The sequence below is a fragment of the Rhamphochromis longiceps genome, linkage group LG17 (assembly GCF_057381845.1).
Source record: "Rhamphochromis longiceps isolate RC_006_pf linkage group LG17, R_longiceps_female_GT1.1, whole genome shotgun sequence".
In the NCBI taxonomy this organism is placed as follows: Eukaryota; Metazoa; Chordata; class Actinopteri; order Cichliformes; family Cichlidae; genus Rhamphochromis; species Rhamphochromis longiceps.
The window spans coordinates 23,337,025-23,364,310 of record NC_140573.1 but is presented as its reverse complement, the minus strand read 5'-3'; the positions used below and the strand labels follow the sequence as shown (position 1 = coordinate 23,364,310).

The following is a 27,286-nucleotide window of genomic DNA, read 5'->3' as shown; positions in this document are numbered from 1 at the left end:
ACCATCCGCTTTATGCTTGACTGCAGTGGGCCTCTGTGATAGTTGGAGGTCACCGCTTGATGAAGCCACCAGGACCTCATCGGCAAATATGAACTCCGGAAATCTGCCAGCTGTGCCTAGAAATTCTGGGCAGCCCTGGAGTCCAGCGAGCAGAAAAATACTGACTGAAGGGTGCCCTGAATGAAACGCTCAGTGCCTGCTGTTAAATATCTTGGTAGAAATTTCTTATCATGCTGGCAACTTAAAATGAGAAAAAAAAAGCTTTTAGTTTGAGGGAATAGACGCTTACGTTTGTCAGCATCTCTGTTTGGACACAAATTATATTTGATTTGTCTTTTTACAAATCATTAGGTAAATCATTTTTATTCTCTTTACAGCTGTTCAACAATCTTTTGTCTTTGTCTTGCAGGCAGGACGCCAGTGACCTCTCTGGACCGATACAAAGGTACTGTAATACATCTTTTCATCATCTCCTCTCCTTTTCCCCTCACTCCTTCGCCTTCCTTTGGCCTCATCTGCAATGAAGCATGCCATCTCCAGGCTTAAGGCCAAGCACTGGCTGCATCAACACTGGAGTGGTGTTGTGAAAAGGGGGGAAGGGGGGGACCGCAGAAGGACAGAAGGTAGATGAGATGAGGTCGTGGGTTGAGAGAGGAGAAGTAAAGGAAAAGAGAGAAAGGGGAAATTAAAAGGCAGAGATGTGACGTGCCTCAGATCTATGGCCAAAGAGGGTCATTAAACTAAACCCTTCGGCGACAGAACGACAGATCAAGAGAGGGGAGAGGGAGGGCAGAAGAAGGTTTAAATAAGGGCCAATCTTAAAATAGCATTACCTATTTCTCATCTGAGGCCTAGTTAACAGGAAAAGAATGAATATCTTGCCCCGAAAACCATCAGCGCCCTCCCATTTCTTACAAGATGGAGGGAGGTCGGAGGGTGGGGGCGGACGAGCCGGTGCAAGTTTTTATCCGTTTGAATCATTTTAAGCTCATAAAGATTTCTAATGCACCTGTAATGCTTTATGACCTGAGTTATAATCAGAGATAATGCTTACTGTTGCAGTAAATATTACATTTATGAACTACAGGTGTTAATGACTGGTTGTCCAACAAAGACCCTAATAATAGCACATCTCATAAACATTTATAGGATCCATAATGCGTCAGCAGGTGCTGCTGTAAGTGCGGTCACCGCTGCGTTGAAGGGTACTCCAGAATCACAATCCACTGCATTCATGAACCGAAAAGGCAAAAATACATTGTAGCAGGCAAACAATAAAGAAGGATAAATGTTGTGGAGAGATGAAAATGTGATCTCTCTCTTTTTCTTTAAAAAAAGGCAGTTATTTCTCTTTATAATAAAGCAGAAAACAACAAAGATAGAAGGTGATGAAATGTTCGCTGTGATGGATTACCTATCCGTAGTGAGTTTTAAGTCTCTGTGAGCTGATTTTTTTTACTCCATAGTGAAATGAACTGAATCTAATGGCTCCCTGGAAAGTCAGAAATCCATTTAAAAACTCGCAGTATATTTGGAAAATACTCAGCAGTAATATAAAGAATATGCGATTTTAATGGACTGAATCATGTCAGACCACTGATGTGGTCCTTTAAGTAACCCAGTGGCTCTATAATTTTAATATTACTCTTATTTTATATATATATATATATATATATATATATATATATATATATATATATATATATATATATATATATATATATATATATATGTTTTTTGTGAACCAGGCTAACCTCTAAATAAATGTTTTGTACTTTTGGAAGTGCGACAAGAAAATGGATAGCATGTCGTTACACGATGATGAGTTCTACATCTGCTGATTTTTCAATACTACAGTCTCTAAATAGTATCAGTCTAAAGCTGCTCCTGACAGGCAAACACGGCAGGTGAATCAGCTGAGATAAAAAAAACAAGATCCGGCTCGGAACGCGACACTGGCGGAAAAGAGTCAAAACACGGGAGGAAGAGCGAGCGACGGCGGCTGTGGCTGTGAATAATTAGGCAAAATAGTTTGCTTTTGTTTTTCTCTCTGATTGGAGAAAATAAGCGAGGCTGTGACTGTCGCATGTCGCATGCGCTCTCACACACACACACACACGCACCAGTGTGTGTTGTCTTAGGCACTAATCCGCCACACAGCTGCGTCATTCCGGAACGTGTGTTTACTTCCTCTGTGCCTTTACCACCACCATCACTGCCGCCGACCCCCCACAATCCCCGCAAACACACACAAACACACACACACGCACAATCACACAAAAGAGAACTGGGCGTATAATTTGATCCTGTGTGCTCTCCTCCTCTAATGAAGCTCTCTGGCGGTTTGACTGACACCTGGCTCGTTATTTAAGTGCCTGTTTTGGGCCAGGAGGAAGAAGAAGAGGAGCTGGGGCAAGGATGGAAGACGGAGAGGAGGCGGAGGAGGAGTGAGAGGGGTTGGGGAGAAACAGATAGGAAAAGTGGCAACAAGGGAGCTGAAAGAGAGGATAGGATTGGAATTGGGAGGATAGGGATAGATAAAGGGACTACAGGAAATGAAAACAGGCTGGAAGGATGAAGCAGGGACAGAGAAAAAGAGGATCATGGGAGTCGTAGGGAGTAAATGAGAGAGAGGTGTGGAGAAGAGTTTAAAAAAAAGAAAGAGGAGAACTGCAATCAAGACAAGACAGTTCGGGAGGAGGAAGAGCTGATGCCGGAAACGGGGGTGATAAAGGGTGTGGAGGGATTGTGTGCATGAGTGTGTATAATTGCAGGTCTTTGTCCTGATAATGTTCTTTGAAGGCACACAGCTGATAATTAGCAGGCATGGCTCCACGGATGCCTTTCAGCATCGGTCATTATGAGCCGCAAACCCACTATTGGCTCTGACATGACCTCCTGAGATGGCGAGGAACGCTGCGCACACACACACACAAACATACACACCCATGCACACACACATGCGTGCCAGCAGCAAGCTCACACACGTCAAAAAAACGCACCAATTGTGGTAAACAAGTGCTGATTAGTGTATGAATAGCATAAGCTCACGAGTGGAACAGATACAACAGCTCTCCGAAGGCCTCAAGTTCCTCTTTGGCATGAGGGCTGCAGGTGCGCGTGACACGCACAAATGCACTCACACTTCCTGTTTACAGAGCCAGACCCACACAGACAGCAGAGACTGTAATTACAGGGATTCACACAATGTGGCGTCCCGGTACGCTGCGTCCGTTATTGCCTCCCCGGTTGCCACATGACAACAGCGGTCTCCCCCCACCACTTGCTACGGAGACTGCCTGATGCGCCGCTCCTGGCCCCGCCTTCCCAAGTATTCCCATATCTGAATATTTATGAGACAGGAACTGGCAGTCAGAAGACACGGGCTGGAGTGTCCGCTCTCCTCTGCAGTGACAGTTGTCGGTGTTAAAGGCTCCTTCCTGAGCTTTAATTTGTCCCCCAGTGAGAAAACGTCCAGCAGGAGCTGCAGCGTGACAGATTCACTCCCGGTCATTTCATTTTTTAACCCCACTTTTTGTGCCAGAACTTTTGCATTTCATCAATAAGGGCAATGACTCATATTTTTAATAACACAACAAACACAGGCCTCTCTCTCTTGTCGAGTAGCAGCGTGGCGTGTTGGAAAGGACAGGATCCGAGTTTATCTCGCCTCTGTTATTTCTGTCATCTTTCAAAAACTTCTTTTCTTCTTGGCGTGTTCAGGATGTGCGACCAAATATCAGCGCTGGGTCCTTCTGCTACCCCTTTTTGTGGCTTTCAGCTTAGCTTAGGTGCCATCATGTGACGAAAGAGTGGATGCTAATCAGGTGGTTACAAGTGGCCAAAGGAGAAAAAAAGAGTGAAACTGTTGCAGCAGTTTTTTAATTCTCATTGGGTTTTTAATTGTCGGAGCCTATGCCGGTGTCGCGCTCACTGTTCATCCATTTTTCATCCAAACACATGAATTATGAAGAATTGCTAATGACGGCGAGGGAAGGAGAGAGAGAGGAGAGGGGGGTCTGTGTGCAGAGAGCTGGACGGACTCTTAGATATCTTTTCTTCCTTCGCTTCCCCAAAATCTGTCTCAAGAGAGTTTTTTTCTTTTTTGAGTGACACAGGGGTTCAATTTCTGGATAAAACACACACACACGCACACACAGACATCCTGGGTGGCAGGTGAACATACAGTGGTCCAGGAGGGACTGACTTCTGTATGTGTGATCTAGACCATTGACCTGGAACACACAGAGCACTGAGAGAATAAAACTCACACACACACACACACACACACACACACACACACACACACACACACACACACACACACACACACACACACACACACACGTCATTACTTCGTTTTTTCTATTAAATATTTTAAGCATCATTGTAACTGTTTCTATATTTTAACATATAATTACAAGGTTTTGTTCTTCCATTTTGTTATTTTTGTTTAATCAAGCATCGAATAGTGTATAGTGTTGAACACAGGCATATAACACAATCATTTTTTACTGATTTGCTATTCCTAAATGATTTTCAGATGCCTTTTCTTATTTACTTTTTTAACACATGGTATTTTTGTTTTAATATTGTATTTTTGGTACATTTGTTTTGTTTCATGGGAACTACATTTTCATCTTTTTATTATCATTATTTTATAATTTACTAGTTTATCCCCTGAAAAAGTTGGATCATATTGAATAGTTGATTGGAAAATGTATTTTTCGGTGTTATTGCTGCTTCTTAATCAATCCAGAACATGACTAGGTATTAAAGCAGATTCGTCTGAACACACTCACACGCACACACACACATGCAGTCAGAGCGTTGTGCCCCGGGGTTTTCTGGGATGCTGGAGTGGAGTTCCTTCTTCCAGCTGACGCTCCCTCGCTGAGACGGGGAGAAGCTGAAGTCGTGGGCGTGTCTTCTTTGCATTGCAGTGATTTCCTAAAACAATAAGAATATACGGCTGTTATGATTGAAAATGCATTTCAATCGAGTCCTGATTGCAAGTGCGCTCTTTTATTAGCAACTTCTACCCAGTGCAAACAATGCTGTTGCCATAATTAATCATTATCACATTAATTTTGTTTTGAATGATTACTGTAGCACGTTATAAAGAAACTGTTTTTGTTGTTGGTGGTGGTGTTGATCTTTCTGAAATTAGTTCTTCAAGCGCAGTAATGATTCAGTTACAAGATTGCGATCTGGGGGAAAAATATCTTTAGATTTGCTTTCACTTTCCTTTTCCATTTTCATTCGCTTGTTTGCACGTTCCCACATTTGTCTTTTTCTCTGCTAAGGCACATATGCATGCCTTTCAGTGTGTGTGTGTGTGTGTGTGTGTGTGTGTGTGTGTGTGTGTGTGTGTGTGTGTGTGTGTGTGTGTGTGTGATGTTGGGGGAACTCAGTGTGACTTTTTTTTCCTCTTTTTTGAGAGGCTCCAGATGGCTGAGAGACAGGTGAGCCAATTAGCGAGTCTCACTACACAGCAACATCATCACACCGGCGGAGCACGACAGCGAAACACACAAGCACACACACACACACGCACAAACACACACACAAACACAAAAAACATACCAGTATTTCACATGACTCTGCCACACGGTTAGCTCTGCCACCGTAACGTCCCAATGTGCGTCTTAGTCCGTCAATACGCCGTCACGAGCTCGTCAGTGTCACCGCGCAGATGAAATTGATTCTGGAATATGTAACGATTCTGGGAAACGATGACAAATGATCCTCTAATGTTAGCTTATTATCACGGCCTCCCGCAACATACAGCGCTGCGCGACTTATACTGTGGCCCATTATGCATGTTTTATACGACCCAGAAAACAGGCATAATGGGCAGATTTGAATTGATTTGCTTGTGTATTCATTTATTTTCAAGGAGCCAAAAATATTTCAGGAAGCCTCGCTGATGTTCATTATAATTCTAATGAAGTCGAAATCTTCACAAAGGAGGAGAGAGCGGCAGGAAGACAGCAAGTCTAAACAAAACAACAACCTTTATCTGTCTTCCTCTCTTTATCCCTCTTTTTTTCCCCCTCTCATGTCGTCTCTTTTGCTCTGTTTCAGCGCTGAGTAGCTGAATATTAGGCGTAGAAATTGCAGACTTTGCCGGTAATTAGCCGTCAGCCGCTGTGGAAAACACACCTGACCCTTTGCACTCCTTCCAGCTTCTAGATGCAAACAATACCCCTACACATATATATGCATCCATATGATGCAACGCATGCACTTGCATGGTGCTTATTATTTAAAAAGGCTGCTGTGTTTGTCTATTTCTCTTTTTGTTAAGGGATAATTGAACACCCATGACGGCTGCTTTCCCGCCTAATGGAAGGGGACAAATTAATCTCTCTGTGCTAATGTCTGCAAATGGAACAGGACCACTCCTGCCACCTCCATGCTCAGCTAACCTGCTTGGCGTTAGTGCATACGAGGATAATGTAAACCTCCGTCGGCTCTGATGATGGATATAATGCAGCTAGTGTCATTTTGAAACTGTGGGATTCTCTAGGCCTTCTGGGAAAAAATGTTCAGTCACAAAAGAATTTGTATAATGTTTTTAACTGAAATGATCAATGTTCTGTGGTTTCAGGTCATTCCTACCTGATATATATGCCTCCAAGTGAGTATTTCTAAAGGACTGGTATTAAGTAGATACTTTAAATCACCCTGTGAGATCAGAAGTTGGTGCATTCTTATATGTTCTGAAGGTCATTAACTGTATTAGAGTCTTAAGAAGGATTTCTCGCAGTCGCTTTAGAGCAAGGCTCGATTTAGACAGAGGACTGCAGACTGTGCTGCTGTAGGTGCTAACAGCGCCACAGGAGGGGTAAAGTGGGAGACGGGGAACTGTTAACAACTGCAGTAAAAGGCATCAAGACTGCATTCTTTTGGATTCCTTGTCAGTCACCAGGCAAGATGTGTAAATAATGCAGGCACTGCGCAGCCACACACCCCGAATATGTAAGTGCTGTGTCTTTTCATCTTCAGTGTTTTGTGTGATCTTTGTGAAACACGGTGAAAACCTGTTTAAACCATAAACAATCCTGTTCATATGCTGAGGGTGGAGACTTAGCGCGTATGTGAAGACGTCCCGGTGTTATACTTTAAACATCGTCAAGAGTGTGAGGTTCTGTTTAAGGCTGATTTGTTTTATTCTCATGGTGCAGGTGTGAATCCAAGGCTCCGTTCATAGCAGCAATCTGTACTGTAAGTAAAAGACCTTAAAATATTGGATGGAGAACTTTAGTTTTAATCCTCAGTCGTAAAAGGCAGAGGGGGTATTGTCAACCAACGGGGCAGCGTGGACACAGTAACTCAAGAACGAGGCGACTCAGGATTTTCACACTTATACCATAGGTGCAGCTCCTAAAAAATGGCAGGCAAGTTCCAATATATTCCAGTAGGTTGTAAGAATTTGTTGTCAACACAATAACTCGAGAAGAAAATCACGTAGGATTTTCAACTTTATATCACAAATTACAAATTAGGGTACAAATTTGGAGACTGGGGGTTAGTGCCACCAGTGTTCCCCGCTCCACTCATGTAAGAAAAAGAGTAATTTAAAAGTGTTGCTTGCTAAGAACTAACATAATTAACTGTAAATCAACTGAGGATAGATTTAGTTCACGCAGTGCAGTTCAGTCTTGTAATTGTAGCTCCGTTTCAGAACACTCAACCCAAGACACAGTAAGGTGAAGACACGATAATATTAGTGTCACGGTTCTGGGTCAGTTTGGCCCAGTATTTTGAGTTGTTATGGTTTGGTTTATTTTTGAATGATGGATCGTTCTTTATGTTTCTCTGGTGCTTTGTTGGGTTTTATGATGAATCTGTGTTTCAGTTATTTTGGTGTGTTTTTGCATTATGGATTGTTTTCTTATTCTCTTGTAGTGCTTGTGGTGGTGGTGGTGATGATAGATTATTATTAGTTTCTTGTTTCTGTTTATCCGTGTTTAAGGATTTGTTGTTTCGTGTATTGTTTGAGTTGCATGTGTTATATTCTGTCTGCCTCTCTGTCTGCGTCTTTGTTTAGTGGGTTCTTGTTTCCTGTTTTATTGTGAAGGTCTGTGTCTCATGTGAGTGTGTTCAGTTCTACTGCACCCCTGTCTCGTTAGTCCAATTTCTCCCAGCTGTGTCTCCCTCCTGTTTCTCATTCCCTGATTACCCCCCTGTGTATATAAGCCCTGTGTGTTCCTGTGCTCTCTGTCGTGTCGCACCATCAGATCATGCCTGTGTGTTTCCGGTTCTCAGTGTTCGTTGTGCTGTTCATGTTTTGTGCTTTGCCAGCAATAAAGCTGTGGTTTTCTGTTGAAATTTGGCTTCATGAGTCCTGCGTTTGGATCCTCACCTTCGCCTGCCGTACACAGAACCCTGACAATTAGTGAGAATGCCAAGTATCAGATGCTCTGATATGAAGATGCTCTGATACAGCTCTTGGTGGAGGTAGGAAAAAAGAAAGTCCCTTCCAGAAGAAACAGAAACTGGAACAGGCAGCTACCACAACCAGTGAGGAGAAGAGAGGCTAAAAGAGTATACTGAGACTATGATTAACGAATAACTGGACAAAACACAAACTCTGGGAGCAGACACACGTAGGGACACCATAACTACAAGTTTGATCAAAGGCTTTTAATTTCAGCTTCTGCAGACTTTCTTATGCAGACCAATTACTGCATGATTGCTTCACACTCAAAGCAAGTTACAAAATTGTGTAATAACAGCTACTGTGTGTGACTGTGTGGCATCCACAGCTGTCGGTGTGCACATCTGTGAGGGAGAATAATCCCGGTATTGGGATTTCATTTGGGCTTGCCCTTTTTTCTGTAGAAAAGACCAGAGAGTGGCACAAAAGTGCCTTGCCTTAGTGTTGGAAAATTTCTTTGAAGCGTTAGCACGGTCGACTTTGTGGCACACGAATGCCTTCTCATTTTCAGCCCCCAAATCTGTAAAACACGAGGTGAACTCTTCTATCTTTGTTCCCCTTAACTTAATTAACCGTTTTTATTCTGCTTAGTTTTTCTCCCAGCCATTCGCGCTCTCCTGCAGTGCCTCTGTGTTCCGCCAAGGGGGCCCACCCCACAGTTTTAGAAGCACTGACTTAACGTAATTTGCAAACGGTTGTCAAAGAGTCCAAAAATAAGCTCCACGATGACGTGGCATCAATCGCGCTGCCGTCACTGTTCACATTTGAACATGTTTTGTAGAGGAATGTGGAGGTGGGAGGTCGGGTGACTGTCACCCTATTTTCCCATCTTAATAGCCTGTGATCCTGCAGCCATTTTGCCTTCTAAGCCTTTTCCTGTGAATGACCTCCAGGGGAGATTGTGTTGCTGCTGCTGGAGTACAGAGGAGTTGATTACGCTGGCAGTGCCGGGGCTTTGTTCTAAGCATATGCCCGTCCTTGGCTTTGCAGCGCGCGAGAAAAGAGATAGATGAAGAAGAAGAAGAAGAAGACGACGAGGAGGAGTCTTATCTCTCTCGTGGGGTCTCGCATCCTTTCATTCCAGATTGTCTTGGTGACCTTCTTGCCCCACCCGGTTCATCCCGACCCTCCACTGCATCGCTTGTTTACTGTCCCATAATGACATTGTCAATGGCAACAATACATCCGCTTATCGCGAGGTGTCTGCCGACACAATGGATGAATGGCAGCGTAATGGAAAGGCGAATTTGTCCTGTTGTCATCTCCAAGTCTTTGGAGGCTCTCTCCTACTTGGCCGTGTGTGCCGGCGTAAGATAAGATTAATTCTTCATATCGCAGGGCTGATTGCAGAATCTTGTATCTAATGCAATTTTTATTTCCTCACCCCTCCTCCTTTCCTATTTCCCTTTTCTTTCGAACTGCAGAGTCAAGCATTTTTTTTTCCTCCTCTTTTTCTTTGGGGAAAAAAAATCTAAATAATTTATCTGTGTTTTGGTGCATTTTCCCCCCCTCCTGTACTGTTGAGTGGAGAGAAATGGGATGGAGACAGACAGGAGGAAAGGCACATGAGTGTTTTTTTTTTCCTTTTCTTTATATTTCCTTTTTTTTTTTTTGAATGGGAGGAACGTGAGCAGCATGCCGAGGAGGGTAAGAAAAGGGAGCGAAGGATGGCGGGAAGGAGGCAGAGGGGTTGAGCGAGCGAACCTCGCTCAGCTCTCGGCTGGAGAGGGGCCTAAGAGGAGCCTGCAGACTTTGGTAATCCCTCTTTTATTAATGTGAAGCCAAGCTCAGCAGAATGCAGGCTCACAGACATACCAGAGTTGCTCACAACTGACTGTCTTTGGGCCTCGCTGTCTGTCTCTCGCATGCAGATCTGCTTCGCTGTCATGACGGGCCAAGTCCGGCCCCTCCCATTTGCCGGGTTAGTAAACAGCTAAACGGTTAAAACTGTGTCGTGTCTTGCCCGGGTCCAGACCCGGCCCCGTGCACTTCTGCCCTGCGAGTGGAGCTCTCGAGTCTTTTGATCCTCGCTCAGGTTCCCGGGCTTGGGTTTTTGGCACCGAAATGCATCCTCACCGCTGCACCGTGCCCTGCACGTTACCATGACAACCCCCCTTACATCACTCAGTGCCCCCCATGTAGCCAATGGGCATTGACCTTTTGCTGTCAGAGCGTGTTAGGGAGTGAGAGACACAAAGTGAGAGAGAGAGAGAGAAAGATGGGAGAGAGCGAGTGGAGGCAGGCGCGCGGCAGAAACAACAAACACAAATAGGTCATTAAATCGTAAACACAATTTAAAAGAGACAGAGGCTGCTCGGTTCAACTGGGCCTCAAGTTACTGCGATGTCAGCACCACAGCGTGCGTTCGCTTTGAATGACAAAAACAAGATGCTTGTCTTCATAAGGCATGATGTCATGATGTTGTAAAAAGAACAAAAAAGGCAATGTTTTTAATTTAAGGCTAAATTTGAGATATCGTGAGACGGGGGGTTCCCGGTAACACTTAGCTTCTGATACACCGCCATATGTTCTATGCTCTCCAGCAGTAGCCCTTTAACACAGACTCATATGCGGAGAGCAGGCTTCCATCAGCAAGCACAGAGAGAGACTGATGCGGGCCTTCAGAGAGATCCTCGTTAGGGTAAATAAATGTAAGGAAGTGTGTAGAAAATTCCAATTAAAAGGCAACTAGATTGAATTAGAATTCAAATGAATGCTGTTTTTAACCTCTCAACCTCTACAAGGTCGCTGCTTGGGGATAGCGTAAAGAGTTTAGATCGTTAAGGTTTGTGTTATATGTTGGCAATTGAGCCCTCCTGAGTGCTTCTCTAGCAGCCTGCAGGATGCTGAGAGGTTAAAGGGCTGCTGAAGTTTGTTTTTTCTTTAATATGATGGATTTTTTTATACATTTAACCGGTTTTGATGTCTTATTCAGCAGATTCGCTTGCATTTGGCCACCAGCTTAGAATGTTCTCAGCCTATTTATCACTCCTATAGATATGGCTGGTAGGCACCCTCGTGTACCTGCTTGTAGTCCAAAAAAGTGCATCATCAGCCATTCTTATCACAGCGTTCTGTTGGAGTTCTGTGTGCATGTAAAATCTACAGTAGAGTTTTTTTATGCTCAGGCCACTTTCACGCATGCATTACCTGACAGAAATGCATCTGAGGATAAACACGTTGAATCAGACATTGAACACCTGCCAACACTCCTGTTTTTCCCATGTTTTAAGACCCTCCTGTTCTGCCGTTTGTCCCTGAAGTTGCAAAACTCTCACACTTTATCGTGAGAAGTTGTAATGCACTTTTGTTTTATAGATGATCTGGCAACGTTTTCTCCATTCACTGCAATTTCAACTACAACCTGGCAACTCACAGAATGATTCAAAGGATGTGTGAGCAGCTTATCGCTCCTGAAGCAAACCAGTTACATGCTCACTTTTCTGTTGTTGTTGCCTCAGAACAACTGTTCAGACGCAGTGAAGAACCAGACGTTATAATAAACCAAACTAAATGCAGGCGAGCTGAGTGACATTTCTGTTTTTTCGGATGTCGATGATGGTGAGTTTTTGACTTCTGTCAAAGAGATACTTTCCGATTAAGAGCTTTCCAAATCAATTACTCGTAACCGAAATGTTGTGAAAACACGACGCCTCTTTCCAAATTATTAAATTGGATGAGTTACAGTCATTCTCATCAAAACAAGTTATAATCTTCACTGCTGTCACTGCGCGCAACTGTTGGGACCGACTACAAAGTGCAAGACTGAAAAAACAAGAAACACTGCAAAAATATTCAACCGACACACTGAAATTTCACCCCTCACTGCTCTCGCTGGTGTGTCGGTTATGCTAGGAACTTAGTTTTGTGCTTTTTTATTTATTATTTTATTATTATTATTGTTTTCTGGTGAAGGCAGCATGGTGGTGCAGTGGTTAGCACTTTAGCCTCACAGCAAGAAGGTCCTGGGCTCAAGTCCACAATGTGCCCAGGGCCTTTCTGTGTGGAATTAGCATGTTGTCCCATGTCTGGGTACTCAGGTACCCTGAAATGGAGAAGCACAAGAGGATGGATGAATGAGTGGATGTTTTTCTTCAGTACATCTGATGCAGGTTCTCCACTGGTCTATGCTACAGAAAAAGGGAAACCTTAGACTATGTCCCAGCCTGCTTCTTCAGACATTATCCAGAGTTCATTTGTGAAAATACTTTTGGTAACCTATAAATGTGATCTTTACAACATGTAAATGACCTTATGACAGGTAGTCCTGTCCAAGCACAAGACTTTCAATACTGAAATACTTGGCCTATTACTTGTGATTAACTAGTAGGCACAACCACGCCGAGGTGATAATTAGGTATTAAAGTAGTGGAAGAAACCACCTACTGGTGTAATGGCTGTTGGACTGTTACCAACTGGTAACACTGGCCATTTGAAAGCGGTGTTTTGGGTTAGCACTTCTTGATTCAGCACGTTTGATTAGACCACTGGCAGGTCATGGAGACCACACAGCAGCAAGAGTAGAAGAAGGAAACTCAATTCTTGGATTGCAGAGTCAACAGTCTGACGTCAGCAGTCAGAAATCACAAAAGCTTGTGTCTACTAACCTAAACCATGTGAGTGAGGAATGAGGCAAAAGTGCGAAACGGACTGGCATCATGTCACCTGACACACTGGACATGCTATGAAAGACTAATAGTCAAAGTACATAAGATGCTGTGCATGTTAACAGTGAAAGAGAAGGGAAAGGATACATTTTGCTAATGCAACCCTAATACTGTAACTGATACGATATGAATTATTATCAGAAAAAAATAAATATTCTAATTCCTTCAATCAGAATGGGACTGTAGCAGTCTATATTTAAATGTAAGCTCATAGCAGAGTTGTTTTTCCCCGCTTTAATGTATAAATGCTTCCTCGCACAGCTTTAGTAACTGAATGCCTGCAGAAGTGTGAGCTATTAGCCATGTAAATAACAAATCATCAGTCATCATTGTCAACATTTATGCATTGTAATTTGAATGCATCGTTCCATTCACCGCTGTGTGCTCCTTTTAGGCTTTAGGTTGTTGTGCTCTTTATGCATTCAGCTTTCAGACTAATAAACATAAGCAACATGAGTGGATGCAGCATATGTTGGATTTTGAGCGGGGAAAAAAAATCCATGAGATCATTATATGTGAGAGTGCCAGGTATTTCACGCTCTTAGTCACCACTTTTTTGTTGACAAGCTCGCCATGTGTCAATATTTGTCACCGTCGCGCGCTTGCCATCGCTTTTGGCTGAGACAAAGTGCAATGAGAGGCCGATCCGATCTGAATGGTAAACAACAGAGGCGGAAATGGGTAATTAAGTTAGAAGTTAGCAAAAGTGTCTGCTGCATTTTAATGCCGATGGCCTGTGCACGCCGGGTAATTTAGGATTTCAATTGTTGTTGTTTTTCAGTGAAATGCAGGTGTTTTGTGAAGACAGACGATTTTGCCCTGTATGCCAAACATTCTAATGAAGCTCACGTACAATCCATAATTTTAACTATCCCCCACCTGCCAGCTAGCCACACACGCACACATCCACACATATGCACGCACACACACACACACAGTGCACAAACAAGCATGGGCATGGTACCCACACACACATACACACAATATGCACTAATGAAGCTGTTCTCCTTTCCTCTCTTTTTCGTTCCTGGCTCACTGAAACATGCATAAATCATAATAAACAGAGAGATGAATTTTTAATCAGAAGCTCCCTGCCTTTGTCTTCAGCCCCAGCCTCCTATGGGGAGGAGATGCTGTGATGTGCCAGGTATATGGAGCCTGATATGGCAGGGCCTCCTTCGGGAGGGCTGCTCACTGAGACATGCCTGTCTGGGCTGCCTTGTGCTGGGCATGATCTGCTGGACCGAGCCGTCTCTCTGGAGTTGAGGCTGGCCCTTCGAAAACGCAGCCTGTACTTGCAGGAGGCTTTGGACAGTTAGAGTGGGACGCCTGGGGAGAAATATTCAATAAAACTCTGAGCTTGGTTTTAATCAGAGAGCAGTCAGTCATTATTCTGACTGTCCATTAACATACATGAAATAGATCCTAAGAAAGTTAGAGTTCATAACTTTGCACTAAATTGTGCAGTAAAAGGTTGAAATATTTGAAAATAAATCTTTTTTTGAGATTTTCCTTTATTTTTAAAGAAAGATTTGCAGGTCCAACATTTTCAGCCATGTTTTTCCAGAAGGCATCCAGTTTCTTTCCCCATGAGAGCCTTTTCTCTCTGGAGACTAAACCGCTTCACCCCAGACTTTTAGTTTTTAGTTTTGCTCCACTTTTCTGGAAAGCTTAGGCTGCTTGAGGTGAGAATGATGCTTCTTATTGGCAGACCCAGTTTTTCATAAAAGGTTAAATATTGTGGTGAAACTCTGACAGAATCAGGGGCCAAAAATTCTTCCACGACCTGGAATTAACACCAGGATTTATGGATATTTACGGCCAAGTCAGTAATGTTCTGAGCTGTAAACTAGTTCATGCAAATAGCAGTTCAATAAAAATACAATATCGAGGACGGATCATACATGTTCAACTCTTTTTTTAATAGTGGGAGTTGGAAGTGATCAGGAGGCTGTGAGCTACACCAGAGGCTGTGGAAATTGCATATATTTGTGATATGCTAATCTTGTTGCATTGAGGTTATTTATATTCTGTCTTAATAAACTGTGAAAATTCAGTGCACAATTGACTTCATGCTGTACTTGGCCTCCTTCCATCGGCGCAACACAACTTTACTGTGATGTATACGATTTATTTACCTCATAAAAACTTCATAAAAGGGTGGTAAAGCTGAGTTAAGGTTGGTTTATTTTCCACTCTGTCTGCAGCTCTATATCTGGAGTCTGAGCCCGGGTTGAGCTGTGCCAGAAACACAGAGATGATGTGCAGTAAATGCGAATAGTGGGCATTGTCGGCGTGGCTCGGTGCCGGACTGGGCCGTGCCCAGTGGTCATGCAGGCAGTCCAGAGCTGGACTGGCGCTAGGTTGTTCCAGAGCTGTAGTATTAGACTCAAATAGGCCCACAACATAACAACATGAGCTGAGCTGTCACAGGGGATTACTTCAGCTAGGCAAGCCAGCGGGGTCTCCACTGCTCTGCTGCTCTACCAGGGAGAGAGAGAGCGAGAGTTAGAGAGTGGGGGGTATGGGGAGGGGGAGATAGGGAAGAAGAGGAGGGTGGAGAGTGGGATGGGGGTGGGGGGTGGGGGGGACGCTTGTTTCTCTATGAGAGAAGAGGGAACAACGGCAGAGAGGCTGAGAGGAACAAGGCAGAAGAGAGAGAAGCAAAGAGAGGCCGCTTGTTGCAAACATCTAGCAGGGGGGGGGGGGGGAGGGAAGAGAGGAACAGAGGACAAAAGAGGAGGAGGAAAGAAAAGAGTTGCCAGCTTGTATCCTGATAAAGTGCATTAGTTTGCTTGTGATGTTGGAGCACTCGTCCGAGCTGGGCTTTGTGGGGAGAGTGTGTGTTGATGCCACTTGCTGCCTCCCTCCTGCAGCTGCCGGTGCGGGATCTATGAGAGCTGACGAGCTGCTGCTGAGGTACACACTCGCACGCACACGCATCTGTGCTCACACGTACAACAACGAACATGCGAGTACTTCTTTCTGACCCAGATGCTGCCTCCGTGCGATCCAGCTAGGGTGTGCCTCTGCTGCATGGTTACTTTGGCATCAGCGAGGTTCATGAGTGTGTGTGTGTGTGTGTGTGTGTGTGTGTGTGTGTGTGTGTGTGTGTGTGTGTGTGTGTGTGTGTGTGTGTGTGTGTGTGTGGAGGGGGAACCTAAACAAAGTCCAGATGCTGGCTTATTCCTGTGTTTTCTGGAGATTTGACGTCTGCAACACCTCCTACCTGGACCTTCAGCCTAACAGTGTTGTTAGCTGGCAGGATATTTCTCACTGCTTCCCTGCAACTGTTTGCCCAGTCAAGCGTAACATCCAATGCTTGTACTTCTGCTTTTTTTGTTGTTGTTCTCTATCTTCCGCTTCGTCCACCCCTCCTCCTGCTGTGTTAGCAGCATTGTGTGGACTACAAACAGTTAAAGCTGAAGAATTAGCAAATAAATGGTCGCTAACAATAAAAAAATTTTTTTGCCTCTACTGCTTTTAAATTAAACATCTGGCTGGTCAGTGTCATTCACCTTTGACTTCATTCACAGTTCAGTTGTTTTTATTTATATACAATGTTTTTCATGCAGTCGCTGTGTTTGCCTTTCAGCTAATTTACATTTTCGTATTATTCCACCCACATGTACATGAATATGTATGATTTATAGTCTTACTCGCTTCCTTGGTGTCAAGAGTTGTAGCATTTAATGATGTCAGTGCTGATTCTTAAGCTTGTAATAGAATTCTGATGTCTTAAAGTAAGAAAAAAACACCACATTTTCTGTTGGACCTACACAATAACACACACACACAACCACTATTATCTGATGAAACTATAAAGATGTCCGTTATTTCACCTAAGACTTTTAATGCTCCCTGATTGTTTAAGATTTGAGATGAAGCCACCCACTGGCTTGTAGACTTGTGAAGCTTGAAATCAGCTTTTGTGGCCACCACTGTATCATTTTGTTTAATCCAGACGTGTTCGTATTTTGTCTTTCGTCCCTCACCCCCAACCGGTGGCAGGACATGGGCACCACTCCCTGGGCCTGGTTGTGTCAGAGTTTTCTTCCTGTTAAAAGTAAGTTTTTCCTTCCCGCTGTCACCAAGTGTTTGCTCATAGGTGGGGATATTCTGTATTGTTGCAGGGTCATAGCTTTGCAATATAAAACCCCTTAAGATCGACTGTTGTGATTAGGCGCTAAATAAATAAAACTGAATTGAACTGGAAGCCTGCAAAACCCCAACAGACTGTATGGCACTGACCAGTGCTAACTGACATACAAAAAAATACACCAAAGTGCCCTTCACTAAAAACTGTGGCGCACATATTTTGGTGTGTATTAGAATGATCAAATATCCAGTGCTTGAATTCATAGGAGCTAAACTAAAGCTTAGCAGACAGCAAGCAGCACCCACTGCTCAGTTGAGGTTGCAATGCCTGAAATAATCATTTAAACAGGTGAGTTAAATAAATCAAAAACATTTCCCATACAGTTGTTAATTGGTTATAAAAACCAAAATAAAAAGATTTTTATTCTTTTTATAAATTCGGGGCATTTTAACATGGCGGTCTAACTCCATAGTTGAGTTATTTAACAATTTATTGTAGACCATAAAAGTCTCATTTGAATCTTATAATTGTTTTTGTTGCCAGTTACTTTTTAATTATAAACTTGTTCATTTTGGAAGATTCTTCTTTTATATAATTATTTTAAGGTTTATAACATAATATATTATATTTAAAAGACTAAAAATATGTACTGTAAGTTTTCATCAGTATTCATCACCAGTGGTGGAAAATGATTTGCGAGACTTTTTTGTAGCATTGGCTGTTTAAAATGAAGAAAAACAGAGTACAGATGGAATGGGGGATCTCGGTAAGAAGACCAAACGCACCCACTCAACCACTCGCCATTTGACTGTGTCCAACTAACAAAGCTTGAATTTGTACTTGCTATTTATTTACTGAAATCTGTGCAATTTCTTTTGCATGTCTTATGGAGGGATGGTGGAGAAATGCCTGTTCTTGTTCTGTATGTTGAACTGTTGGGAAACGTTACGAGAAACTGAAACAGGAGAGTAATGAAGTGACAGTAGTGAGGATGGGAAGGAAAGAAGCATCCCTGCTTTCAAAATGTGAGCCAAGCAGTCGAGACGCCCAACTTTTCTCTCTCCAGCCTTTCCCCTCCATTCCCGCCTTTCAAAGTGAATCATTTTTATTTTTAAAGTTCCGATTACAGATAAATTTTCCCCTACCAGTCACACTTTGTCTGAACTCCCCTCCTGTTGCATACAAGATTGAAACAAGCTTCTGCTGCGCACCTGATCATGAAAAACAGTCATGCTGAGGTTGACTTGTTTTGCAACGAGTAAACATATTTCATTGATGTTTGCAGGTAGTAATTTATTGCACCATAATTTACTGACTGAATCGGTGAATGCTTCATTGGGTGACAAATGAAACTGCTTTTGAGGCATGCACTTCATTTGCAATTTCCCGATGAAAAATATGACTTTGAGCGCTTTCTGCATCAAGCAGTTTCTCCCAGTGAGAAACATGGGGGATATTTTCCAGTGGTTTAGCACATGTGTGGGTTTATAGGTGGTGCGGTGGGCTGAGATAGCGTGAACATCAAATGACAAAGTCCACTGCAGCAGATTAGTGATGACAGATACCAGTAATTAATTTGGGGCTTTCCTCCAGCAGAGTGGTTATGAAATAAAACAGTAGTTATGTAGTTAAAATTGTTAACATTGATCCAGTACAGAAGACTCTGTGACATTTTAGTCTTAGGACAATACAGAGCTAGGAACTAAAAATACAGAAAGCAAAGAGTGTCAAAATTTGTGAATGCCACCTAGCTGCTGACTCCCAGCCTCACTAAAAAACGATGGTTCATCTACATGAGAGTAAAAAAAGCAAAAAGAGAAAAAGAGAAGTAACATGGCAGCACTGCAGGTCTCGTAAAACATTGCCAAGGAATTCACCCACTTTCCTAAAAAAGTGTCTCAAAAAGATTTCACAGTAGATATCAAAGGTGAAGCCAGTTTTAGATTTATCAGCTGATTGGAACTCCTGCACTTACCTACTCGTGTCTCATCGGCTGCCCGACCTTCTCAGGGGTTTGATTGACTTTCATCATCTGATAAAGGTGTGTTGTTTGGACCTGATTAAGGTCTGACAGACCAAAACTTTGTGATTTAATAAATATTTCAACAGTGGGCAAGACTGTGTGGGAGTTCCAGTCATGTGTTCTTAAAAAAGTACATTTCCTGACGTGCTAGTCACTTATTCTGGTGTGCGATTATGTCCAATTATGTCTTTGTCGGTAAAAAGCTATAAAATTGATGATGATTCAGAGCTCACAAAGTTCTGACAGCTACTCTAATTCTTAATAGCCTGCAGCTCAATGCTTCCTGGTTCAAAATCCTTAGGAAATAACACTTGAACTTTTTATTCTTTCTTTGCAGTTTTCGTACCAATCCAGTGGGTCAGGTTGGACTCTTGGTGGCGTCATTCTGGCCCACGGGCCATATCTTTGACACTCCTGGTGCACCGAAAACTATGTCGCCCACAGTTGCAGAGCTTGACTCTTACAAGGGAACTAAAGTGAGGTCATTTAGACCTCTACCTCAAATTGCACCAGGACTACCCTCCAAAATTGGAGCCAAATAATTAATATTTCAATTCAGAGCCAGTGTGCTTTAACACACTATAACCTTACCAACTGTTTTATAAATTGAAGTAAAGAGAACTCATGTCAGAGGAAACTTGCAGAAATAATCAGCACATCTTCCCCTGAGAGTTTGCTTATGTGAGCTAATATTAGTCCTCTTTTGCTCCACCCCTCCTATTCCTCCTTCTTTCTTTCCTCTTGGAGCACTGGCAGTAAAACCAAGCAGCCCTTCTCATTCACCCCACACAGTGTGCCTATCTAATGGTGTGGAGGATATTACGCTTCTATTAGAGCTATGACCGTTGGTTTAGAGTCACTGCCTCTCACTCCCATTTTCCCAGATGGGTCAGGGCAATGGGCATTAAAACGGCCTCTGTTCCCTCCTCCCCCTTCCTCCCCTCCAGCCTTCTTGAATCTGCTAAACCAGCCGTCGAAGCCTCTGTGAAGGGAGCGCACCTCGTCTCCGCGCTACAACGATTTAATCTGCCGAGCACCTTTTCAATCAAAGAGTGTCAGGCAGGGCCGCTCTCGACACGACTCTAATACAATGCATGGACACACACGTACAGGAAGTGAGGGCGAGCGAGGGCGACTACTCCTGCGCGCACGTGCATCACATGCCCAGGCGCAGATCAATACTCGCAATCATACAGGTGACAATAGGCGCAGGTTTATCGCCCCTGATTCACACCCTGCTATCATCACCTTCTCAAAATCGCACAATCAAGGGAGGGGAGGGTGAAGGCAGAGGGTGCATATGTGAAAGAGGAAGGAGGGAACAGAGCACGGGAGCTTGCAGGTACATGAAATGTGTGAATATGTGCGTGAAATGAATTGAAATGGGTGTGAAAGTGCATCTATTTGCAGGCGGATGCATATGCACATCCCTTTGTATGCCTGTGTGTGTGTGTTTGCATGCGCATGAGTGAATTTCCGCTGTGTGCGTGTGCGGCAGATGCGTTATATTCCTCCTTTCTTTTTTTGGAGTGTGTGCGTGTACATCTGTGTCACTGTGTATGAGGTGTGTATGTGTGACGGTTGTTATCAGAATGACACCATCCCACTCCCTCTCTCCTGCAGCCCCAGAGGATCAGTGGAGCTGCACCAGTTTCAAATGAAAATAAATGAGAGGCAGTGACCGCTACTGCCTGGGTCCCGCTTTAATGAGGAAAAGGAGCAGAGAGGGAGGGAGGAGAAGGAGAGGACAGAGGTGGTGGAGGAGGGACGAGAGGATGGGGAGAAGGCAAGGGGAGAAATTGGAAAGTGAGGGTGAGATTGGCCCGAGTTGGCAACGACAGGACCGAGAGAGAGAGAGAGAGAGAGAGAGAGAAAGAGAGAGAGACGAATGGAAAAGAGAGGAGGGGGTGGTGATGAATGGAGGGCCTCTGTCTGTCACTGATGCGATGGCCAATTACAGTTGGAGCACGCTCCGATGCACTGCAGGTGGAGCGGACACTGTTTTGAGTGGCCAGAGAATATCCCTCCATCCTCCATTTGCATTGAGAGGAGAAATCACTGCACAGTGTACAACTTAGAGCAGCTTTGGGGGGTTTACTTTGTGATTCAATAGAACATTACACCTTTGTGGATCTGGGCTGAACTATACAGGGATTTTTTTTTTTTACCACGCATCTTCAAGGATTATACGCTCCCTTGAGGTATATTTTTCTTTTACTTCCCAAGCATATTAAACCCTTAAAAGAGTAATGAAGCACTGCTTTTTCAGCTTGGGGCTCGTACCAAAGTTGTGTAGTGACATGGTAGTGTGGCCGACACGTCTGGAAGTACAGCCGACACATTTTAATGCACAGAGTACCACTTTAGTGTCTTTTTTAACATGCAACGTGGTCCGTGGGGTTCAAAAGAAGGCCCACAACATCTGAAAGAGACAATGTAAGGCCGTACACATGGTGCTCTGCTTTTATTCTCACTGTTGTGGGAAGTTTGCACGGTAACACGTGGTTTATTATTATAAAAGGGAGTATTTTTCACCCAGACAATGACAGAAAAAGAGAAGCCAAAAAAGGAAAGCGAAATTAAAAGTGAAAAGTGAAGTGAAAGTGTAAAAATCATAGACGTCAGGTATACAACCCACCATCGTACAAAGATTTATTCTTCTGAATCTAGTAAAATCGCATTATGAAGCAGTCGAGCGACTGAGTTTCAACTCAGTTTTATTTATATAACACAGCAAGACTTGTTTCAGCTGCTTTATATCATAAGGAACCCACACTATCACACGATATGATAATAATCAGCACACATTCATACATATACATACATAAAGCTTCAGTAAAACTATAGAAATATATAACACGATCCTATCATTTAGGATATTAACCTCATCCGGATCCTCTAACATTGTCCTTATGGAAAATCAGAATGAACAGGGTGTTCTCAAAATAGGTTAAAATTATTATAACTGTGGAAGATTCTAGATAAAAATTAATGGCATGTAATAGTAGCATGTAAACACAACAGTAGTCAAAAGAGTGGAGAGAGGAAGGAATGCTCGCTGCATCATGGGAAGTCCCCCAGCAGCCTGAGCCTATAGCAGAAACTACAGGGTCGTTCAGGGTCACCTGATCCTTAGTGATCCTAAAAAATATAGACATACGCTTCCTGTATTCCTACATGACACTAGCATTTCCTAGCAGTATCCTTCATACACTGGTTTTCGCAGGATTTTTAAATTAAGTCTAAAGGTTGTGTTACATTGTTCAAAGAGCTGCTCGAAACCACATAAAGCTTTAGGTTGGAGATGTAACTTAACCAAATTTCAGAGCTTTTTACTGCCATAGAAACTCAGGTGTAGCATAACTTGATACAGGCCTTTAAAATATCACAGAATTAACCCAAAAAGAGCCATGGGGCTTATTGAGAGTTTGCAGATATGAGGTCAGCAGCGATGCATTTCTACTTCAGCGCGGCTGAGCGTTGTCCATGCCTGTCTAGCAGAAACTATTAAAACTAGCAGACAGCAGCACAGTATACCCGGGAGGCCTCTTCAGGGGCAGAGGACATCAAGTGTGTGTGTGTGTGTGTGTGTGTGTGTGTGTGTGTGTGTGTGTGTGTGTGCGTGTGTGTGTGTGTGTGTGTGTGTGTGTGTGTGTGTGTGTGTGTGTGTGTGTGTGTGCAGAGAGAGAGATACAGACAGACCCACACATGTCATGTCGAGACCACCGGTGCAGACATTAGTGTGTTAGGGTCAGTGAGCAGGTCAGGAGGTATTTGCTCGACAGTGTTGGACTTGATCACGATGTCCTGTAATGCGGAATTTATGTGTGTAGTCTACGTGTACATGTGACTCTAGAGGTCAGAAGCACGTGATGTGATTTTTCCACTTTGAACAACTTAAAAATTGCACTCATCCTTCTCTGCCAAACTAGAACAGACAGTCACTAAACTCTTTACAGTAAATACTTTGGCTCACATGTCTGTCTTGGATCATTGCCCAATTATTCATTTTGCACTTTAGATCTTGCCGATACTTCTTCTAATTTAGACTTTTCCCTCAGTCTCAAAAGAAATCGAGATCTCACGACATGTACACATCCATTACTAAGGGCTGTCGCCACCCATTTTGGTTACCTAGGTGACATTACAGAAAAACATTTAACATAAGGTCCTGGCTGAGGGTAAAATAATTAGTTATGAATAATTAATGAAATTGTTGCTGTGGTGCCAGATGTGTAAATGTGCATAGCTCAGAGGAAAGACTCCAACAAATAGCCACAAGCAACAAACTTCAGCTCCTGTTAACATCTTGTCAAACCCAGATTTCACTGGTGTGGTTCTCCAGCAGCTTGAGTATGTAAACTGTGTCTCTTTGCTGTTTGGCGGTAGCGTCTGGATTTACAGCTAATATGCTATCAACATCAAAGTGCTGATCATTGTTCCCCTTTGCGGCTCACAATGTTATCAGTATAAGTCGTTTTAGTGTGGTTCTTATTATACTAATGTTTGCCAGGAACATCAGTAATCTTGTTACATGAATCTTATAAGAGTAATCTAATGAAGTGAGGGGTTGAGAAAAGCTTAAAAAGCCTGGTTGAGGAATTTACACTACTGTCTCATCCCAGGGCGCAGCGTTCCTCTCTTCTGTCAGACATCAATAGAATAAGTACAAGCTGATTCTTTCGGTGTTTGTACCTTGGCAAACCTGCAGGTTGGAGGTCAAAAGGTTGACCTCGTCACGCGTTCCATTAAGAACTTTGTTCTTCTATTTTCTACAGCTTATCGGGGTCTGTTTGACGGGTGGAGCAGTCTAAGCAGAGATGTTCAGACCTCCCTCTCCTCGACCACCTCCTCCAACTTTTCTGGTGGGACACTGAGGCATTTCTAAGCCTGCTGATCATCTCTCAAGCATGTCCTGGTTTTGTCCCGGGACTTCCTCTCACTTGGATACCTAGGCGGTGTCCAAGAAGAAGCATAGTCAGATGTTCTGACTTTTTACCTTTAGGCACTAATATCTACTTGGGTAGATGTAGGAAATAATGCTTACCTAGTGTTTATAAACCCTTCCTAGTTCTATCAGAGCTTTCATCCTGTTTCCTTTCCACTGTCGCCAAGTGCCTGCTCATAGGGATCGTCTAATTCTTGAGGTGTTCCCTGTATTACCTGAGGTGACTGTTGTTGTGATTTGGCAATGTTAATAAAATTGAAGTAAACTACATTGAATTAATGCCAGCGGGTCTTTTGCAGATTGGCGTGTTTGAAGAATTGGCCTGTTTCACTATTGCCCCATCATAACACCAACGCCAAAGTCCACCGTGTATAAATCTGACATGTCAGCGGATTTGACAGTCTGACTGTATGAAAATGGTTGGGTAGTATTTTCTCATGTCAGCAGTTTGTTTGTGTATGAGCAGAGGTTTTTTAGGGCGGTTCGCTGGATATGACTGGCACTCTGCATCAGCGGTTACAGTACTAGATTAGTACTACTTTATTACCCAAGGACACGAGCTCTGTGGACAGTGCAACTCATATTCAATCCAAATGGAAAGAACAAGAAGACCAAAATGAAACATGCACAAAATTAGCTTCTTTTTAGTCCTCAACACATTTATGTCGATATTAAGAAGTGGTATTAAGCCTCAGCTGTATATTGTTTAATCCCTGAACTGCTGACATTTTCTTCTATTCTTTCTTATGCTAATATTTGCTGCACGTGAATCTTCACATACTGTGAAGGTAAAAAAAATGTTTGAATCACCATAATAACCTTCTTTTTTCTTTTTCACAAAGTGTCTTCATACTCAAGCCATCTTTCTTTCTTGGCGCCGCTCGCGTTTTCACATGATGGTATTTGTGAATAGGCCTCTTTATCCTGGAAATGACAATATATGTGACACACCTGACAAAACATGCATATAAAGAGAGTAAAAAGTGAAGGTTGTGCTAAAATGTTAATCTGAATTCTACTCTTGATTCAAGGTAAATAGATGTTTAATAAAAATTTAAAATTGAACAATAAAAAAGCACTGAGCTGAAAACCCCTAGCCCGGTGAGTTTGTGTGTTTTGAGTCAGATTGTGTTTCCAAAACAGGTCAGCGAGCATTCGGGCACTGCAGCCCACTGCAGGTAGAGATGGGATCCACGTTAACTGGAACACGATGTCCTAACCAGAGTCCAGCAAGGGCCAGAAACAAGCTGACAGAGAGGGTGAAGAGAGGGAGAGGTGCAGTGAGTGATGGAGGAGAGGGGAAGGAGACAGATGAAAGCATGAAAATGGAGGAGAGAAGGAGAAGGCGGCTGGAGAAAATATGGGAATGAGATCTGAAGATTGAACAGTGAGTGGCAGCGAGAGCGATGGAGAGAGTGTTAGAAAGAGATGTCTCTACTTTTATTTGGTTTTCAGTCCGCTGTTCTGAGCTTAACAGAATACGAAAGTAGCAGGAGGACTCGGCTGGACTGGGACGCCTGTAATAGCCTTTCATTTAGGAAGCAGTCTATCTGCAAACGCACACACGTGTACAGTGCGGAATAATCACTGATCAAAATGGGGGTTTTTTCCAGCGACGATGAATGGTAGCAGTCAGGGTCTGTCTGGTTTTTGCTCCTCACATGTCCACTTAGGCTCAAACGCAGATGCTTGCTTTTCTGAATTATTCATGAACCCCTCATTAAATATTCACGTGTGAAAAGCCGGTACCATCAGCTACCCACAATCCTCTCCTCTTGGGTGAGGTACAGGCAGGAAAGAGAAGACAAGCAGGATGATACTTAAACTTATGTACCTATCAGAAAGCAGTTTTATTCTTTTGTTTAATTAGTTTTTTTAGGATCTGCTCTTTTTGGTCCTCCCTCTTTGTTTCTTTCTTCTGTCTTGCCCCGCCTTATCTCCTCCTGTTCTCCTTCGTTCTGGGTGATCAATTCGTATTGCTCGGGCAGCTGAGCCCCCCTGAGCCCGGGGTTAGAGAGATGAAGGCAGGGAAAAGATAGAAATAACTAGACAGAGGGAAGAGGCGAGAAAGACAAAAGTACAGGAGAGCAAGCAAAGGCAGAGCCAGACCTTGCCACAAGCAGGGCCTCTTGGCGAACACAGGACCCTCGGGTGAAGAAATGGAGTGATAGGAGAGGTGATGGCTGAGGGTGGAAAGAGACGAGAACAACAGCGGCGGCAGGGAGAAAATAAGGTAGAACACAATGTGTGAAATGTTCACTGGCTCTGAAGACTGGTCCTGAGTAAATACAGGCTCAAGGATGCTTCTGAAGTCTTTGTTCATGCTTTCACAGCGGCGTGTACACAGGCCTACAGCGATTTTAATCTTCACTTGTAAATAAACCGTAACTATGGAGAAATGACGGGCTCAGTGGTCACGCCCGTGCATCAGTCATCACCGAGCACCAAGAACATGACGAGGGTTTTGAGGTTCTGCACACCGGGGTTCTCTTACATGCTGTGCTGGTTTAATTATGAAAGTTTGCAGCGGTGTGTACTCAGGGGGGTTTGGAACATAGCCGGCACAAGAAACAAGTGTAAACTTTCATGAAATCTCAGTGAAACTTGGCCACGGATCAAAATTTGAAGGTTTGAGGTGTCATTCCCACTGTTCCCACCACCTGTCAAAGCCCAACGGCCTTCATTTTAGCTTTAATCAAAACTTTACTTTCATGCTTTCACAGTTGCAGTCTTACACTTTTACGAAGTCTTTGGAGACTACTTCTTATAAGCTGTTTATCCATATAGTGGGATGGAAATGTTTCCTAGACCTTGTGTTTATTATTAGTGTTTATATGATTTGAAAATGAATCTAAAGCACAATAAACAACATCATTAGTCCTGAAGACAATCCCTCATTGGGTGTCTTCACGATATTGCTGAAGAACCCTGTCCGACATGTTCGTTCAAAATCCTATATGTATGCGTCGGTAGATTGAGATGTGGTGGGGCAAAGGCTGTAACATGTGGTTAACTTAATTTTCACATTTATCAAACCATGCAGTGACCCAAAGAAAGAGATTGCTCCCTTGACGATAGAAATGCTTCGTCAAAGGATAAAGGC

At 43.3% G+C, this 27,286-nt stretch overlaps 1 protein-coding gene across 9 annotated transcripts in view; it reads left to right on the top strand.

Annotated features, from left to right (window-relative positions):
* Positions 1-27,286, top strand: part of celf2 (cugbp, Elav-like family member 2) — a 243,829-nt gene that overhangs the window by 49,032 nt on the left and 167,511 nt on the right. For 2 of the 9 annotated variants that reach the window (XM_085387816.1, XM_085387813.1), the window contains exon 1: positions 15,777-16,032. In XM_085387816.1, the coding sequence (XP_085243942.1) occupies positions 15,914-16,032 (119 nt within the window). In that variant the 5' untranslated portion in view covers positions 15,777-15,913. Of the gene's footprint in view, positions 1-409; positions 446-15,770; positions 16,033-27,286 lie in introns of those variants that run through there. The other 7 variants (XM_085387809.1, XM_085387806.1, XM_085387808.1 and 4 more) reach the window with 7 other exon arrangements.